General features: G+C 48.9%; 1 protein-coding gene across 1 annotated transcript in view; it reads right to left on the bottom strand.

Annotated features, from left to right (window-relative positions):
- LOC140385324 (collagen alpha-1(XV) chain-like) overlaps nt 1-20,527 on the bottom strand; it is a 531,657-nt gene that overhangs the window by 190,870 nt on the left and 320,260 nt on the right. The window contains 2 exon segments of the mRNA XM_072467384.1: nt 9,875-9,949; nt 18,012-18,047. Coding sequence (XP_072323485.1) covers nt 9,875-9,949; nt 18,012-18,047 — 111 coding nt within the window.

Raw genomic sequence — 20,527 nt, 5'->3', positions numbered from 1 at the left:
GTCGGAGAATCGGCAATCGCGCCGTTATTTTACCCGACGCCGGTCCGACGCCGTTCCGCCATTCTCTCAACCGGCGAGAACGGCGTCATCGTGAACCGCGCCGCATGGAGAATCTGCCAAGGGAACAAGTCCAGCGATTCTCCGGGCTCCCGTGGATTCTGCGGCCCGTATGGGCCGTTCTGGGGTCACGCCGGCGCTGTTCACATCTGCAACTAAAAATTGTCAGCCAGTCGTGCTGGCCGACGGTGCGGGAGAGGAGGTGAGCGGCCGGGGCTTGGGGCGAGCGGGGAGGTGGCCTCCATGTTCGGGGGGGGGGGGGGCCTCCATGTTCGGGAGGCGGTGAGGGGGGGGGGCCTCCATGTTCGTGGGGGCAGTGGGAGGGATTGGGGAGGGGGCATCCATGTTGGGGGGTTGGGAACGACATGCCAGCCAGCCTGCCATGGCAGGGCGGTGCCAAAGCCACTGCCGCCATTATGGCGGCCAGGCTGATGGGCACTGGCCCCAGGCATTGGCTGCCCGCACGGCCCCGGGCCTTGCCCATGGGTGGTGGACCCCCCAGGGGCAGACCTCCCAACAGCCAGCAACCATTGGTGGAAGGGGCGGGTCCGCACCCATGGCAGTGAGGGCATAGCCATCCAACGATAGCGCTATCAGGAGGGACGGGCAAAACTGGGCAGAGCATGGAGGGTGTGGGCAGGGGTCTGGGTGCATGCGTGGCTGTGGCGCAATCAGCCAACCAGGGCAGGCATGTAGCCCATGGCACATGGCTGTAGAGGGAGCCATGCGCCATCCCTAAACATGTTTTATACCCCCCACCCCGTGCAGATCATTATGTTTGGGCATCAGCCAGCGATGTTGGCCGCCGTGGCGGGAGCCACTGCCCTGCATGTGGCCCTGTGGCAGCGTCGGCGCAGGTGGCTCAGAGTGGCTGCTGCAGCGGCGGCTGCAGCAGAGGGACGGGCTGCCGAGGGCCAGGTGGCACCTGCTCAGGCTGCAGGGCTGCCCGCCCGACGCAGGAGGAGGCCAAGGTGGACGATGACCAGAACAACGAGAGGGAGGCACAGGATGAGGATGCCAATGTGGATGAGGAGCAGGCGGAAGAGGAGGAGGAGGAGCAGCAGGTGGTGGTGGTGCCAAGGCGCCGGAGGCGCCCCATGAGGCCAAGTGTGTACTGGCGTCACATGTCCTTCGAGGACCTGCCGGACAGGGCATGCAGGAGGAGACTGAGGAGGAGTTGGGAAACGGTCGCCCATATCTGCCATCTCATGGCACACCTGGCACCGCATGGCACTGGGGGAGGCCATGCTCTCCCGGTGGCCATCAAGGTTATGGTGGCTCTGAACATTTTTGCAACAGGGTCGTTCCAGTCGCCGAGTGCGGACCTGGCCGTCATCTCCCAGCCATCGGCGCACCGGTACATCCATGCAGTGACTGACGCCCTGTATGACATCGCGGACCGGTACATACAGTTCCCAGTGGACCGCACCCACCAGAATGCCCGGGCAGCGGGATTCGCAGCCCTGGCCAGGACACCCATGGTACAGGGGGCGATTGATGGGGTGCACGTTGCCATGTGGCCACCAGCTGAGAACAGGGACGTGTTCATGACCAGGAAGGGGTCCTGCTCCATGAACATTTAGGTGGTCTGTGACCACCGCATGAGGATCATGCATGACTGCGCCCAGTACCCGGGCAGTGTACATGCCGTATTTATCCTGGCACAATCGTTCATCCCCGTCATGTTCGAGGAATGCCCTCCCCCGGCTGAGGGGCTGGTTGCTGGGTGACAAGGGTTACCCATTGCGGTCGTGGCTGATGACAAAGAACGAAGAACAACAAAGAACAAAGAAATGTACAGCACAGGAACAGGCCCTTCGGCCCTCCAAGCCCGTGCCGACCATGCTGCCCGACTAAACTACAATCTTCTACACTTCCTGGGTCCGTATCCCTCTATTTCCATCCTATTCATGTATTTGTCAAGATGCCCCTTAAATGTCACTATCGTCCCTGCTTCCACCACCTCCTCCGGTAGCGAGTTCCAGGCACCCACTACCCTCTGCGTAAAATACTTGCCTCGTACATCTACTCTAAACCTTGCCCCTCTCACCTTAAACCTATGCCCCCTAGTAATTGACCCCTCTACCCCAGGGAAAAGCCTCTGACTATCCACTCTGTCTATGCCCCTCATAATTTTGTAGACCTCTATCAGGTCGCCCCTCAACCTCCTTTGTTCCAGTGAGAACAAACCGAGTTTATTCAACCGCTCCTCATAGCTGATGCCCTCCATACCAGGCAACATTCTGGTAAATCTCTTCTGCACCCTCTCTAAAGCCTCCACATCCTTCTGGTAGTGTGGCGACCAGAATTGAACACTATACTCCAAGTGTGGCCTAACTAAGGTTCTATACAGCTGCAACATGACTTGCCAATTCTTATACTCAATGCCCCGGCCAATGAAGGCAAGCATGCCGTATGCCTTCTTGACTACCTTCTCCACCTGTGTTGCCCCTTTCAGTGTCCTGTGGACCTGTACTCCTAGATCTCTTTGACTTTCAATACTCTTGAGGGTTCTACCATTCACTGTATATTCCCTACCTGCATTAGACCTTCCAAAATGCATTACCTCACATTTGTCCGGGTTAAACTCCATCTGCCATCTCTCCGCCCAAGTCTCCAAACAATCTAAATCCTGTTGTATCCTCGGACAGTCCTCATCGCTATCCGCAATTCCACCAGCCTTTGTGTCGTCTGCAAACTTACTAATCAGACCAGTTACATTTTCCTCCAAATCATTTATATATACTACAAACAGCAAAGGTCCCAGCACTGATCCCTGTGGAACACCACTGGTCACAGCCCTCCAATTAGAAAAGCATCCTTCCATTGCTACTCTTTGCCTTCTATGACCTAGCCAGTTCTGTATCCACCTTGCCAGCTCACCCCTGATCCCATGTGACTTCACCTTTTGTACTAGTCTACCATGAGGGACCTTGTCAAAGGCCTTACTGAAGTCCATATAGACAACATCCACTGCCCTACCTTAATCAATCATCTTTGTGACCGCCTCGAAAAACTCTATCAAGTTAGTGGGACACGACCTCCCCTTCACAAAACCATGCTGCCTCTCACTAATACGTCCATTTGCTTCCAAATGTGAGTAGATCCTGTCTCGAAGAATTCTCTCCAGTAATTTCCCTACCACTGAAGTAAGGCTCACCGGCCTGTAGTTCCCTGGATTATCCTTGCTACCCTTCTTAAACAGAGGAACAACATTGGCTATTCTCCAGTCCTCCGGGACATCCCCTGAAGACAGTGAGGATCCAAAGATTTCTGTCAAGGCCTCAGCAATTTCCTCTCCAGCCTCCTTCAGTATTCTGGGGTAGATCCCATCAGGCCCTGGGGACTTATCTACCTTAATATTTTTTAAGACACCCAACACCTCGTCTTTTTGGATCTCAATGTGACCCAGCCTATCTACACACCCTTCTCCAGACTCAACATCTACCAATTTCTTCTCTTTGGTGAATACTGATGCAAAGTATTCATTTAGTACCTCGCCCATTTCCTCTGGCTCCACACATAGATTCCCTTGCCTATCCTTCAGTGGGCCAACCCTTTCCCTGGCTACCCTCTTGCTTTTTATGTACGTGTAAAAAGCCTTGGGATTTTCCTTAACCCTATTTGCCAATGACTTTTTGTGACCCCTTCTAGCCCTCCTGACTCCTTGCTTAAGTTCCTTCCTACTTTCCTTATATTCCACGCAGGCTTCGTCTGTTTCCAGCCTTTTAGCCCTGGCAAATGCCTCCTTTTTCTTTTTGACGAGGCCTACAATATCTCTCATTATCCAAGGTTCCCAAAAATTGCCGTATTTATCCTTCTTCCTCACAGGAACATGCCGGTTCTGAATTCCTTTCAACTGACACTTGAAAGCCTCCCACATGTCAGATGTTGATTTGCCCTCAAACATCCGCCCCCAATCTATGTTCTTCAGTTCCCGCCTAATATTGTTATAATTAGCCTTCCCCCAATTTAGCACATTCATCCTCGGGCCACTCTTATCCTGGTCCACCAGTACTTTAAAACTTACTGAATTGTGGTCACTGTTACCGAAATGCTCCCCTACTGAAACTTCTACCACCTGGCCGGGCTCATTCCCCAATACCAGGTCCAGTACCGCCCCTTCCCTAGTTGGACTGTCTACATATTGTGTTAAGAAGCCCTCCTGGATGCTCCTTACAAACTCCGCCCCGTCTAAGCCCCTGGCACTAAGTGAGTCCCAGTCAATATTGGGGAAGTTGACGCCTATACTGAGGCCACAGACCGACGCGGAGACCCGATACAGTAAGGCCAATGCAGAAACCAGGGCTGTGATCGAGAGGTGCTTTGGCCTGTTGAAGATGTACTTCAGGGGCCCTCTAGTCCCATTCGGAGAGGGTCGGCCGCATCGTTGTTGTCTGCTGCGTCTTCCACAATATTGCCCAGCAGAGAGGTGATGTGCTGGAGGAGGAGGAGGGGGCTGAGCGGGAGCCCGTGGGAGGGTTCCCCTCTACAGATGAGGAGGATGGGGATGAGGGGGGCAACAGACGCGACATGGGGGCTGGATATGGACGGGAGGCTGCACGACGCCACCGGCTTGGCCAGCGAGCACGCGAGGCATTGATCGCCGCGCGTTTCACCAACTAGGGAGGTAGAGACTCCCTGAGCCGGGGCACTGGCACCACCGTACTGCCCCACCTCACCACCCAGCACCACCACCACCCGACAACCTTAGCTCCCACACCACCACATGCACAGCACCCTCCACCTGCAGCACAACGGGCTGGTCTCACACGATTGCTTCTGGAAGCGGGTGTGATCAATGCCATGGTGAATGATGACAACCCGCTCTGTGATGGGATGTGAGCTCCAAATCGTTAGCCAATGTCTGACTCATGGCCACAGCTACACCCTCCACCCTGTACGCGTTCCGGACACTCCATCACATGGACATGTTGAGTAGCTGGCGGCAGTGTACCGAGGACGGCGGGGGGAAGATTTACACACAATTGGTATCATCGTTCCACCGACCTTTGAGCACAGTGCCACTCAGTCCCCTTCACGACCCCGCGGGCACCGGACAGAGGCATCTTGCATTGGTGTAAGACTGAGTTTAATTGGAACGGTAACTATACGGTAACTACCTAGCCCCTATAACTATTCCGTGCCCTGCACCCGTGCCAACTTACCCGGCCACGGCATCTCTCAGGGGTGTGCGCAGCCCATGTGGGTCAAATGGGGGTTCTTGCACCCCTCCTGTGGGGGTAGGGGGTATACAACATGTTTAGGGATGCCGCATGGCCCCCTCTACAGCCATGTGCCATGGACTACATGTCTGCCACGGTTGGTTGTTTGCGCCTCAGCCACACATGCACCCAGACCCCTGCCCTTCCCGCCGTGTTACTGTCACATGTGTGGGCGATAGGGGTTGGGTGGTGCCAGGGGCACGTCTCGGTGTACTCACCCTGGCTACCCTCGTCAGGTCCTGCATCTTCTTGTGGCACTGTTCACCCGTCTGTGGGGTGTGCCTCACCGCACTTACGACATTGCCCACCTCACGCCAATTCCGCTGGACTGTGCTGGCAGGGTGCCGGTGGCCATGTCTAGGGCACAGGATCGCCCTCCTCTCCTCGATCGCGTCCAGCAGCGTCTCGGGTCATGGTCCCTGAACCTCGGGGTGGCACGGCGGACGGCGGCCATTTCGCCGGTCTCGGGGCCGTGCGCCGCTCGCGTACCTTTTATGCGACGCGCCTGTGCTGGCCCCTTTTGCGGGCCAGAATTAGTCCTCGGAGCGGCCCGTTCACGCTGTCGTAAAACGCGACGGCGTGAACACTCTGTGGGATTAGAGAATCCCGCCCAGTATTTCAATTGTGGTCTCATCAAGGTTTTGCAAAGTTGTAGCAAAATTTCCTTCTCTTTACATTTTTGCCCAGTATTTCTAAATACTAAATTCCACTAGTTAGTTTGATTGATTCTGGATGGATTCTCTGGCTTCCCAGCCGCGTGTTTCTCAGCAGAGAGCCTCTCGTTGGCGGCGGGTTTCTCTCCTTCTCAATGGGAGTTCCCATTGAAGCCAGGCCACGCTGCCGGGAAATTCGCGGGCAGGGTTGCGCTGCCAGTGGAACCACAGAATTGTATCGCCAGCGAATGGCCCGAGAATTACATACGTATTAGGAGCAGAAGTGGGAAATTCAGCTCTTCAAGCCTGTTTCCAGCCTTTTTTTGTACCTGATCATCGATTTCAGTACATGCCAATTATCTCCACTCTCTGCCTTCCTAGCCGAGTCAATCATTTGCTTTCCGCTCTATGTGCGTTAATTTTATGTAGAATCCTCTTAAGTGGAACCTTATGGAATGCCTTCTGGAGGTGCATAAAAACAACTTTCCCTCTTACAAGGCATTTAGTCACTGCACCGAGTTAGATGAGGAATCAATGAAAATAGACTCAGCAGGGAGAATTTGGCTATAGAACCAAAACACTAGGCCTGCAGCTCAGATAGACCCAGGACTCCTGCTCTGCCTTGTGGGAGGATCTTCAGTTCACCTTTTGCAAGCAGAAAGGTATAAGATTCGGGGTAGCTGCTGATGGGGGGAGACCTGGTAAGAGCAGACAGGAGTCAAATGATGGACGTGGGGCCCACCTAGGGAGTGTATCTAGGCTGAGAATGTATCTTGGTTTCCTGAAGTGCTTTAATAAGATTGTTACATGGAGCACTGAGGGCCAGAGTTGACAACCCTCTCAGGGTGTTCTGATGTGGATTTAACTCTTCCCAAGCAGACATGAGGCCCACCTGCAGATCCTGCTGAGGGCCGTGCCCCAGAAGTATTAGAATGATGGGTTGCAGGCAGAGACAGAGTGCTTGAGGTCAGTCTCCGAGCTGCAGGCCATCACAATATGGGCCTGTTCGGTCAGGCGCTGGTCCTGAAGCCCATGGAGCCTCTGTTTCCTGAAAAGAGCGGGAGGACAGTGGGCGGGAACCAGAGCATTAGCAGCCCAGAATGTTTCTGTAGTTCTTCAGTAAGCCATTTTTCTCCTCCCAGCTCTACAATGATAAGATTCCAGTGGGCAGAAGGCCTAAGAGATCACCGCTGGAGGCTCCAGAAAGGATAGATTAATCAGCTGGACACTGCTGAGAAAAATCATATTGGAATCCTTGAAAGGATTATCAACAGTGAACCAGCTTTATCCGCGCTAGCTTTGTACGATGCTGGAGAATCAACTGTGGTTTGAAAGGTCAAAGAAACAACGGGTGGGATTCTTCGACCCACCAGCCCCATTTTCTAGCGCGGCTTGCCCCGCCGGCAGTGGGATTCTCCATTCCCGCAGCCGTCCAATGGGGTTTCCTATTGTGGGCCAACCGACATCGGACTCGAAACGTTAGCTCTCTTCTCTCCATACAGATACTGCCAGACCTGCTGAGATTTTCCAGCATTTTCTGTTTCGTTTCAGATTCCAGCATCCGCAGTAATTTGCTTTTAACCTTCTGGTGCTTTGGCTAAGCCATTTACTCAATGCAAATCAAACCATGGCATCTTGTGCTTTGTAAATCGGGGAACTGTGTTGTGTAATGCATTTTCCTCACTTACAAATTGTGGGGAAGCAAATTATGTCCCCACCTACCATGGTGTTGGGATTTGTGTTCCTTCACCCTTGCATTGGCAGGCCACTGTGAAATCTCATTCCATCCTCTGCCACCCAATTTCAGAGCCCTAGCTTTATGTATCCAACTTTCAACATTCTACAATTTGGACTTCCCAATATATTAATCTAAGGAGATTGAAATAGATTAGTTAGCTCAACATTCATTTTCAAAGCTGGGCCAGAACTGTCCTTGTATCTGTTCCATATAAAATCAGATCAAAATTTTCTTTGCTTTAAGCAGAATGACACATTTCTGCTTAGGACCACTTATCAGAAGAGACAGTCAACAGGACCAGGAGCAAAGTACAACAAAGTCACATATTAAGTTCAATAAATTCAATTAATACAGTAATTCAATTCATGAAGTTAGCATGATACATTCACTATAACACAATCAAGTCCCATCCTCCTGCTTTACCAAAGATGCAATTGTGAGTCAATTCTTTTTAATGTAGGTCAATGTAATCAAGTTTAAATTGCTTGATTCGTTTACTTAAAAGTTGAGTTTCCCCTGTATACTTTTTTTCGAAGCAGCTTGTTCAGCCAGTTTTATGTTTAACTGGCGGTTACTCAATCCCAGGAGGTCAGGGGAAAAAGCATGGTTAAGTGGAGTCAAAGTGGCTTCACGATGGGTCAGTCGTTGATGGAAGATTGGAACTCTGACAATCCCTGTTTGCTGGACTCAGCAATTTGATATCTGAGCCAGGTAGGTCTAGAGTACATCATGGTAGTGCTTTTGATTGGCCAGCTTGCTAAGAAGTTGGGATATTACTGGGGACTTTGATGCCAGTGTTTTAATGGGTAGAGTATAACTGGTGGGAAGCTTACCCATGTTTTGTGCGAACAGTGTTGGCCCGCCTGGTTGGCTTGACAGCTGAGATCTCTAACCTGCACTTATAATCACTGGATATAGTAAGAAGTCTTACAACACCAGGTTAAAGTCCAACAGGTTTGTTTCAAATCACTAGCTTTCGGAGCACAGCTCCTTCCTTCACCTGAGGAAGGAGCAGTGCTCCGAAAGCTAGTGATTTGAAACAAACCTGTTGGACTTTAACCTGGTGTTATAAGACTTCTTACTGTGCTCACCCCAGTCCAATGCCGGCATCGCCACATCATCACTGGATATAGTTATGTAGATTTCGGAAGATCGCATAATCCTATTGGGTGAGCAGAAATTTACCTGGGTGGATTTCATAACAGTTTGGGCTGAAAATGCGCTCTCACATTTTTCAGAGTGTCAAGGCACTCAGTACTCACCCACCAAACACTTATCTTCCAGTTTGAGGAAGGCAGCAATGTAGATTTGTTTTAGTTTGAACCAGGAATGCTTAGTTATGAGCTGCATTGGAGGGGAAACAATGCTGTACATGGCTGGATGGAGCAGATCTACATCAGGCGCAGGGCCAGCTTTAGCAAGAAGATGAGGCAGGAGGGGACATCCCCAGTCCTCTGACTTCAATTCCCTCCTTTCTGCCTATGGCAAATATTGATCAAATTTGTGCTGGAATTCTCTATTTATGGGGTTCTGGGTATACTCTGAAGATCCTTCAGGCTGCTTTTAAGGCAGGAAATTTGGATGCATTTCTCCCCAAAACAACAGCTGGATCATGGCACAATCAGATTCCTGTTGTGGATTGTCAGGGATTCAGCAGGAGGTGGGAAGACGCTGTGTCTTTCATCTCTTTCATGAAAAGATAAAACAGACTTCAGTTCCTCTTAAATGAAACCCAAGCTCAGTTGACTTCTATTTTTCATCTGAGGACATTGACAAAGAGTACTGGGTCCACTATGAATATACATTTACAGCTATTGGAGATCTTGGGAAAAGACATTTTCAATTTTACTTTAGATTATTAACTGGATCACAATACTCACCATTTCTAAAATTGGGGTGGTAGCCCAATGCTAGTGTGAGACAATGCTAAATTCATTCGTTACTGACCATTGTTAATCTCTCAGATAGGAAATTCTTATCACAAGATTACAATCATTCCAGTCAAAGTGAAAATTTACAGCGCAAAAGACAATCACTGGCAACCCAGGAGATAGTTGAATTCCGTTCAAGTTCAGGTATCCTTCGGTATCATTTATCTGTAACTGGAACATTGAATCACAATAGAACAGGATGAATGGGAAATGGAATCTTACAAAAGTAGAAAACCTTCAAAGACTATCTCAGGATGTTGCAGCACTCACCTCGTGCAGCAACATGACAGGTCCTGGAGGGCCTGGCGGTCCTGGTTTACCAACAGCATCTTGACCACGTTCACCCTGTGTCAATAAAGAAATAAGTCCTGCTTTGTGAAATAATCCATGACATAACTGTCGACAAGCAATTTATTTTCAATGGCTTTAGCATCTAATGCAAATGTGGTTTTCCTTTGTATTTGATGTGGAATAAAGTTGATCAAGTTTCCTTGTTACGTTTGGTTAGAACCTAACAGACAATTCCCACATCTACACTTCAATTTACTTCTCTTCCTTCTTTGCATTGTGCCATTAGGGAGCTGTTTTCCCTGGTTGAAAGAAGTAGCTGCTATAAAAGACAACAGACTTTCACCGATGTATGGACGCGTTAATGCTTCTTCTTGATGCAGAAATGAGTAGACTTTGGTCTGGGCCCGTTGTTTTACCTCAGCTCAAGACCTGTGCGTGGCCCAGTTGAGGGTCAATAGAATTTTACCCTTGGGCCTCAACAGCATACTCTGTAGTAAGTGCTCACTGTCCCACAGGCACTTTATCCGAGTGAAGATTTCAGTTGGCTGTTCAGTTCCGGGAAGGTTGTAACAGGCTATGGGATGGAGGTGGGAGGGAGGGGGAATCATAACTCCTGCAGTCTCCAGATCCAATGGATGTTCTTGGGCATGAATGGCGGAAGCACATCATGTCTGTCAACACTCCACATGGGATGTATCCTTGCAATGTTAGATTGTAATCGTTCAATAGTCTCAAATATGGTAGCAGATTGGAATATCTCTGTGCCATCGAGCACTATTTCAAGGTAAGTAGAATATCCAGGTGATTCTTGAACTGTATTTATAGAACTGGTTCCGGGTTAGCAGCCAATCATAAAATGCAGGAAATACTCAGCTGATCAGGCAATATCTTTTAATCTGATGAAAGGTCATCGACCTGAAATGTCAACTCTGTTTCTCCCTTGCTGCCCCAATCTTCTGAGCATTTCTAGCATTTGTTGTACTAACTTCAGATTTCCAGCATCGCAGTAGTTTACATTTGCATCAGCAATTAGGTGTGAAGGTATACCCGCTGCTGCAATGACACCTGTGGTGAACATATACCAAAGCACTGCCAGTGGCAACTGTTGTGTTATGCTTATTCATGTAGCATAAGCTACTTCCTTGATGTATGCTGTGATAAAGGAAGGTTCAGACTTGGAGATCGGTTTAACACATTTATTGAACAGTTAACAATTCTCCTACTTGAGTTCGACTCTCCTGCTAATCTTGCTATAGTAACTCAGTCTAACTAACCAGTCTGCTCCAAGCCACGTGGTGGGTGTGATGCTTCTGATCTGCCCCTGTCCTTCTCTCCATGTGTCGCCTGTGGAAAGAGAAAGAGCATGTGTGCCCTGCCCTTTTATATATGGGTTTTGTAATGCCCCCTTGTGATTGTATCACCTCTGGGTGTCTTGACTGCCCATTGGCCGTGTCCTATTCTGTGTATTCATTAGCTGTATGTCTGCATGTCATGATGTCTCTGGTGCTCCCTCTAGTGTTTACTTAGTTGTAGTGTATTTACATTAACATTTACAGTGATGCATATCACCACATCCCCCCTTTTTCGTGTTACATATTTTCTGTACAGTGTTAAAGAAAAATTGAACAAAATAGGTAGATAAGTGATGAAATGTACAAGTTATGATGACAGTGATGATTACACAATACCAAATAATATTTATGAGTCCATAGTTTATGAATTTATACGGTCGAGTGGCTTTCTTGTTTTGTTGGTGAAGTGGTGATGTTGATGCTGTTATGTCCTTGTGAACGCCGAACGCCATCAGTGTTCTGGTGTTTACATAAGCAAGATGTCATCAAGAGGTGTTCAAATGGTCAAATCACTTTGTTGTCTGATTTGGACTCTTTTTTTTTCTATGCTGGTGGTAGCGATGCAGTATGTCATCTGTGTTGTCCGACCTGGACTGTTTCTTGTGATTGCGGTATGGATGCAGTACGTCATCTGCCTTGAAAGCTGTTTGCTTGTATGTAGTGGAGCAAACTTGAATCGGTGAGATTTGCTGTCATGCCATGGTGTGGCTATACTCTTGCCAGTGTTAGGAGCTGTGCTGTTACATTGTCCTTCATATGCAGAGTTGTACCATGTCGTACCAGTCGTTGTTCTAGCATCGTAGTCATTGCTGTTATTGACGTGCTTGTTGTTGAGTTTGTTGCCTCTGGTATGCTTCTTGTTGTGTCTGTTGTTGTTTTTGTAGGTTTTGTTGTTATGTTTGTTGCGCTCAATGACCACACCAAGTGGCAAATTCAAGCCCTTCACTAAGTTACTTGTGTCAGTGTCCTTTGTGGCATCTGCTGTTTCATTGAGCGTGCCGTCTCTGATTCCTCGGCGCTCCCCGTCTGGAGTCATGTCCGGTTCACGAGAATCATCTTTGGCTTGTCGATGCTCCCTGTCTGGAGTCCTTTCTGGTTCACCTGAATCAGCTTTGGTTTCTTGACACTCCCCGTCCGGAGTCATTTCAGGTTCACTTGAATCATCGGAGGCGTCACTTGAATCATCTGAGGTGTCTTGATGCTCCCCGTCCGGAGTCAAAACGTTCAGGAATGCATATTCCTGTGGAGAGGCTCGAGTGGATGAGGTTTAAATTAACGTGGTGTCACTGGAGTCACTAGTAACCTCACTTTGATTGTCGAGTGCCTCTGTACATACTAGCTGAGATCTGTCAGTCTCGCTGAGATGTCGCACATCTTGTATGGGAATTGTGAAGCCTTTTTCACTTGTCGCACATACAGTGGGTAGACCTTCAGTGTCTTTTTGTCGGTTAGATGAGCTGAGTACACTGTCAGAGTCTTCTTCTGGTGGCTCAAATAAGCTGGGTAGACGGTCATAGTCTTTTTGTTGTTCATGTGAGCGTGGTAGACTGTCATAGTCGTCTTGCTGTGCACTTGAGCGTGGCAGACTTGCATCGTCTGCTGCTGATTGCTCAGATAAGGTTGCTAGACCTTCATGGTCTTGTTCATGCAAGGACTGTGCTTTGGGATCTTGCGTTGCTTCCATTGTGGAGTCTGGCAACGAGCTCGCTGTGGAGGCTTGTATCGCTCTTTCGGTGGAGTCTGGCATCGTTCCCTGTGTGGAGTCATGCAGTGGTCTCGCTGTAGAGTCGGTCTGTGCGCTCTCAACGGAGTTGTGCAGTGGTCTCGCTGTGGAGTCTTTCTGTGTTCTCTGTGTGGAGACGTGCAGTGGTCTCGCTGTGGAGTCTGTCATCGCTTTCTGTGCGGAGTCGGGGACTCTTTGTGATGCATGGACCACTCTCTGTGTGGAGTCGGGGACTCTTCTTGGTGTGTGGAGCACTGTTCGTGGTCCGTGGACCACTGGTGTGGCGTCAGGCCGCTCTCTGTGAGCTTGTACCGCTCTCTGTTTCTTGGCTTCAGACCGCAGCAGAATTCTGTACTCATAAGAACATAAGAACTAGGAGCAGGAGTAGGCCATCTGGCCCCTCGAGCCTCCTCCACCATTCAATGAGATCATGGCTGATCGTTTTTGGACTCAGCTCCACTTTCCGGCTGAATACCATAATCCTTAATCCCTTTATTCTTCAAAAAACTATCTATCTTTATCTTAAAAACATTTAATGAAGGAGCCTCTACTGCTTCACTGGGCAAGGAATTCCATAGATTCACAACCCTTTGGGTGAAGAAGTTCCTCCTAAACTCAGTCCTAAATCTCCTTCCCCTTATTTTGAGGCTACCCCCTTAGTTCTGCTTTCACCCACCAGTGGAAACAACCTGCCCACATCTATCCTATCTGTTCCCTTCATAATTTTATATGTTTCTATAAGATCCCCCCTCATCCTTCTAAATTCCAACGAGTACAGTCCCAGTCTACTCAACCTCTCCTGGTAATCCAACCCCTTCAGCTCTGGGATTAACCTAGTGAATCTCCTCTACACACCCTCCAGCGCCAGTACGTCCTTTCTCAAGTAAGGAGACCAAAACTGACACAATACTCCAGGTGTGGCCTCACTAATACCTTATACAATTGCAGCATAACCTCCCTAGTCTTAAACTCCATCCCTCGAGCAATGAAGGACAAAATGCCATTTGCCTTCTTAATCACCTGTTGTACCTGTAAACCAACTGTTTGCGACTCATGCACTAGCACACCCAGGTCTCTCTGCACAGCAGCATGTTTTAATATTTTATTATTTAAATAATAATCCCTTTTGCTGTTATTCCTACCAAAATGGATAATCTCACATTTGTCAACATTGTATTCCATCTGCCAGACCCTAGCCCATTCACTTAGCCTATCCAAATCCCTCTGCAGACTTCCAGTATCTTCTGCACTTTTTGCTTTACTACTTATCTTAGTGTCGTCTGCAAACTTGAACACATTGCCCTTGGTCCACAACTCCAAATCATCTGTGTAAATTGTGAACAATTGTGGGCCCAACACTGATCCCTGAGGGACACCACTAGCTACTGATTGCCAACCAGAGAAACACCCATTAATCCCCACTCTTTGCTTTCTATTAATTAACCAATCCTCTATCCATGCTACTACTTTCTCCTTAAAGCCATGCATCTTTATTTTATGCAACAACCTTTTGTGTGGCACCTTGTCAAAGGCTTTCTGGAAATCCAGATATACCACATCTATTGGCTCCCCGTTACCTACCGCACTGGTAATGTCCTCAAAAAATTCCACTAAATTAGTTAGGCACGACCTACCCTTTATGAACCCATGCTGCGTCTGCCCAATGGGACAATTTCCATCCAGATGCCTCGCTATTTCTTCCTTGATGACAGATTCCAGCATCTTCCCTACTACCAAAGTTAAGCTCACTGGCCTATAATTGCCCGCTTTCTGCCTACCTCCTTTTTTAAACAGTGGTGTCACGTTTGCTAATTTCCAATCCGCACTAGTGCATTTGCAATTTCCCTAGCCATCTCTTTTAGCACTCTAGGATGCATTCCATCAGGGCCAGGAGACTTGTCTACCTTTTGCCCCATTAGCTTGCCCATCACTACCTCCTTAGTGATAACAATCCTCTCAAGGTCCTCGCCTGTCATAGCCTCATTTCCATCAGTCATTGGCATGTTATTTGTGTCTTCCACTGTGAAGACCGACCCAAAAAAACCTGTTCAGTTCCTCAGCCATTTCCTCATCTCCCATTATTAAATATCCTTTCTCATCCTCTAAAGAACCAATATTTACCGTAGCCACTCTTTTTTGTTTTATATATTTGTAGAAACTTTTATTATCTGTTTTTATATTCTGAGCAAGTTTACTCTCATAATCGATCTTACTCTTCTTTATCGCTTTTTTAGTAGCTTTCTGTTGCCCCCTAAAGATTTCCCAGTCCTCTAGTCTCCCACTGATCTTTGCTACTTTGTATGTTTTTTCCTTCAATTTGATACTCTCCCTTATTTCCTTAGATATCCACGGTTGATTTTCCCTCTTTCTACCGTCCTTCCTTTTTGTTGGTATAAACCTTTGCTGAGCACTGTGAAAAATCACTTGGAAGGTTCTCCACTGTTCCTCAACTGTTTCACCATAAAGTCTTTGCTCCCAGTCTACCTTAGCTAGTTCTTCTCTCATCCCATTGTAATCTCCTTTTTTTAAGCACAAAACACTAGTGTTTGATTTTACCTTCTCACCCTCCATCTGTATTTTAAATTCCACCATATTGTGGCGTCGGGATGTCGTCTGTGCTGGGCTGAGGATCCTCAAATCCGAAGAACTCATCCATGTCTGTGTCGGATGCTTCATTGTACAACACATCTCGTTGCGGTTCGGATTTGGTACTGAGGTCGCCACGTCCAATGATGAAATCATCTTCCGAGTCGTAGTCTTCAAGGACCGTATCATCACTTTTTATGTCGGAACTGTCATTGTGCTCGCTATGTCCAAGGAAGAAATCAACGTCTGAGTCGTGGTCTTCAAGGACTAAATCATCTCTTAGGGCGGTGCTAGCTGCTTGTTGCAGGGTTCTGTGGAGGTTACTTTCAGCTACTGGTGGAAGTTCAGGCATTCTAGGTGAAAGAATGGTGTTTTCTAGCTTAAAAATATTTTTTCACTATTTTTGGGCATTTCCCCTTTAAGTGGGCGTGGTACTCTGACACCATGATGCTTGTGACGTAGAGCGTAGCAATGGATTGCGCATGCGCAAATCGCTTTTCCTTTGCTGTGCGCTCTTTGCACAACTGCGCAAGCGCGGCTTCTCACACATGTGCAAAACACTGTTTTGCTGGTTCGCGTCTTCTGGGGAACTGCGCATGTGCGGCTCCTTTCTCAAGATGGCTGCCAATCAAAATTGCCATTTGCTGCAGTTGCAAGCCTACCTTTGGTTCGTGGTGAGTATAGACGCCAGTTTTACCGATTTCTTCTGTTGTGTTTACCTCGCAGTGGTTTTCAAACTTGTCCAGGACTGTCTGGAAGTCTCTCTTGCCTTGCCCTTTGGAGTACCTGAAGGAGTTGAAGGTTTCTGTTGCACTTTCCCCTGTAGAAGGTTTATCTTCTCAGCATCGGCCACGCCATCTAGGTCAGATGCTACCATGTAAATCTCAAATCTCTGCTTGAATGCACGCCAGTTGGCACTGAGATTGCTGTGGTATCTGAGCTGCTGAGGATCCGGAATCTCGATCCTCTTGCCTGGGTGCTGTTGCTGGTAGTCACGGATCTTTTGGAGTTGAACTATATAGATTCAACAGGCACTCACTGGTACCATGTTGTGTTATGCTTCTTCATGTAGCATAAGCTGCTTCCATGATGTATGCTCTGACAAAGGAAGGTTCAAACTTGGAGATAGGTTTAACACATTTGTTGAACAGTTAACAATTCTCCTACTTGAGTTCGACTCTCCTGCTAATCTTGCTATAGTAACTCAAGTCTAACTAACCAGTCTGCTCCAAGCCACGTAGTGGGTGTGATGCTTCTGATCTGCCCCTATCCTTCTCTCGAAGTGTCGCCTGTGGAAAGAGAAAGAGCACGTGTGCCCTGTCCTTTTATATATGGGTTTTGTAGTGCCCCCTTGTGGTAGTGTCACCTCTGGGTGTCTTGACTGCCCATTGGCCATGTCCAATTCTGTGTGTTCATTAGCTGTATGTCTGCATGCCATGATGTCTCTGGTGCTCCCTCTAGTGTTTACTTAGTTGTAGTGTATTTACATTAACCCCTTGTGTATTTACAGTGATGCATATCACCGCAGCAACAGTGGCCAACTGCTTCCTCATCGTTTCGGCCTCCAACCTTCCCGGTCTGCTGCCCAATGGTCAGGGTGCTATGGAGCAGCAAAGAGTGGAATCCGGCTCATGTAGTGTCACCTCCACTTGTCCAGGTGATGTGATCCCCTGAGCTACCACCAGGCCAAACGTGGTTTCCTGTTAATTGCTTGGGCAGCCAATGGACTTTATCACACAATACAAGTGGTGGTGGCATTTCTCTCTGCTTTGGGTCAAGATGTTCGTAGTTCAAGTCCTGATTCAGAGGCTCCAGCACATAAGCCAGGCTTCCCCTGTTTCACAGGAATGTTTTATTTAAAAATAAATGCCATTCCTCACTTTGGCTGGTGGCTGTCAGGCTCACTGAGTTTCCGGAGTTTGGCCAGGCAAGGTTCCATCCTGCTTATCGGTGACCAATTCCTGGTTGGGGGGTTTTACAACAGGAATTAGGTGCGGAATTTTCATATTTGAATGACGAACATCTTAAAAATAGGAAGCATAAATTTAGGAATATGACCAATACCTGTGCAGGGCGATGTACGGCATTCCAATCCTAAATTTTGCACCCATCTTATGATCTTTTATTCCTTTTATTTGTATTTATTTTATTTTCATGTATTTAATGATCTGTTGAGCTGCTTGCAGAAAAATACTTTTCACTGTACCTCGGTACACGTGACAATAAACAAATCCAATCAGAAACCGGCCCAACATATGCCAATTTTCAACCTTTGTTTTAGCATGTGCCTGCTGTTCAAAGTGTTGAAAAAGAACATTTATGGCAGGTGGGGGTGTTGGCAGGGTGGGGGTAAGAGAGACCACACCCTGAAGTCATGAATGGTGCTATTCAAATGTAAGTCCGTCCTCCTGCCTAATAATTGGGGTTGCAACTGATATAAATGGCAAAATCTTACCTTAAGTCCTTGTTCACCTTTCTCGCCTGTTGGTCCCTGCGGAGGTCAAATCATTGAGTGAGAACAGGTTATCACAATTTGTATTCAAAGTTGAAAGTTGAGGGGGAGGGAGGGGGTAGGGGTGATTCCAGTTACTCACTGCTTGCAGCACACCAGCGAGAGAGCCTGTTGGCCTGAGAATCCAAGTGGGGTACAGTACACCCCATAACATAGATGGGTGGGGGGAGAGGGGGGGGGGGGGGGGTGGGGGGCTTCAGGACAAGCAGATGGCCTGAAAGTGACATTCTTAAAAAAATAACCAGGGTTTAAGGCTTTGATCTGAGACAATGATCTCCTTCCCCGATGATTTTTCAGCTATGGAGGGGGCGGGACTCTCTGATCCTGAGGCTAAGTGTTGACACCGTCGCGTTTTACGACGGTGTCAACAGGCCCCCAGGAGCAGCGATCCTGCATCCTACAGGGAGCCAGCACGGCACTGGAACAACCCACGCAGCTCCAGCTGCCGATACCAGCTCGTTGCCTTCTCCGCGCCTGCCCCAAGGCAACATACCGGAGAGCTACAGGGGCCCGGCGTGGAGCAAAAGAGGCCCCCACCAGGAGAAGCTGGCCCGCCGATCAGTAGGCCCCGATCACGGGCCTGGCCACGGTGGAGGCCCCCCCACCCGGGGTCGGATCCCCCTCCCCCCCCCCCCCCCCACCAGGCCGCCCCCCGCAGGATGCACGCCGAGGTCCCGCCGGGTAGGACCACATATGAACGGCGCCGGCGGGACTCGGCCCATCCTGCGCGGAGAATCGATGGGGGGTGACCGGAGAATCGGCGAACTGGCTTTGCGTGAATCATGCACCCCCCACCCCCCCCCAACGATTCTCCGTCCCGGCCCGGGGTCAGAGAATCCCGCCCAGGATTTCTTCCGCACTGGTACTTACACTCATTGCTTCATGAGAACTGGGTTCTTTCCTACCTATTCCACAAACTCTGGGAGTGGGGACGGGGTAGTCCAGGGAGGCTACGGGTGGGTACAATCCCCATGATTTTCAGGACCATCGGGATGACTGTAATAATAATAACAATCTTTATTGTCACAAGTAGGCTTACATTAACACTACAATGAGGTTTACTGTGAAAAGCCCCTAGTCGCCACATTCCGGCGCCTGTTTGGGAGGGAGAATGCAGAATGTCCAATCGATCTAACAGCACGTCGTTCGGGACTAGTGGGAGGAAACTGGAGTACCCGGAGAAAATCCACCAGACATGGGGAGAATGTATCAACTCCACACAGACAGTGACCTAAGCCGGGAATCGAACCTGGGACCCTGGCGCTGTGAAGCCATAGTGCTCCCCACTATGCTACCGTGCTGCCCTTCTCTGCCTGGGCTGTTATACTGAATGTCTTATTTCAGCCAGGTGAGTGGAGGATTACCAGATTACCTGGTGCCACGTGACCAGAATCAATCACCAAAACAGCCCAGCAACAATATAGATGGAGCCAAAGAAAAAGGGATCTGGTGGGCGTTAGCTGACAGCCCCAGTGATGCCCTCAGCATTGCTGGAGGCTAGAACATGGCCAAGAGGTACACGGTGGACATCGATCAATTTTGAATGTGCATCCACAGTGATTAGGTACATCGCCCTTGAAAAGGCCCCTCAAAATCCACATGGACATGGGACCATGGCCGGCATGGCAAATCCCATGGGTGAAGTGGAGCTGCTGAGGGAACCTTTTGGTGTTCCTGGCACCGTGTGTATTGCATTGCTAACTTCTTGATATCTGCATCTATTATGGGCCACCACACATAGCTTCAGTCCAACATTTTCAGTTTAGAGTGGAGGTCTTGTAAGATCGTCCCTTGGCTGCACTCAGGAACTCCACAGCATGATGCCATCCACCTCGCCAAGTTCGGCCATTCTTGTGGTAAAAGGCGCAATGCTGGGCCCCGTGCAGCACTATTGGTGGACCCTGGCTAATAGTGGGTCTGTCTGTGTCCATGCCTTTACTTGGGCCACCATCACAGGTAAAGAGTCCATGAAGTGTAGGCTAGCGATCACTTGTCTGACTCGGTCGGCGTTGGCATACTGGTGGGCAGAGAGAGGCAGCTGAGGCCGCCTGCATTCGGAATCTTCGTCCCAGGGTGATGTTCCAACACGTACTCATATGCCGCCAAGAGCAGAGCTCAACAACCCTAATAGGGGTTTATGGTCTGTATAAGCTGTGAACAAGAGTAGGGCCGATCAGGGACAGTGGAGCGAACTTGTGCCTAGAGTCTGAGGAATTGGGGAAGCCCTAAATGAATACTTTGCTTCAGTATTCACAAAAGAGGGACCTTGTTGCTCATGAGAACAGTGTGAACCAGTTTAATAGACTCGAACTGGTTGATATTAAGGAGGATGTGCTGGAAATTTTGAAAAGTATCAGGATAGTCCCCTGGGCCTGATGGGATTAAAGATAGTCAGCATGGCTTTCTGAGGGGCAGGTCATGCCTCACAAGCCTCAGTGAATTCTTTGAGGATGTGACGA

Source organism: Scyliorhinus torazame, chromosome 11 (assembly GCF_047496885.1).
Source record: "Scyliorhinus torazame isolate Kashiwa2021f chromosome 11, sScyTor2.1, whole genome shotgun sequence".
Lineage (NCBI taxonomy): Eukaryota > Metazoa > Chordata > Chondrichthyes > Carcharhiniformes > Scyliorhinidae > Scyliorhinus > Scyliorhinus torazame.
This window is presented reverse-complemented; position numbering and strand designations above follow the sequence as displayed.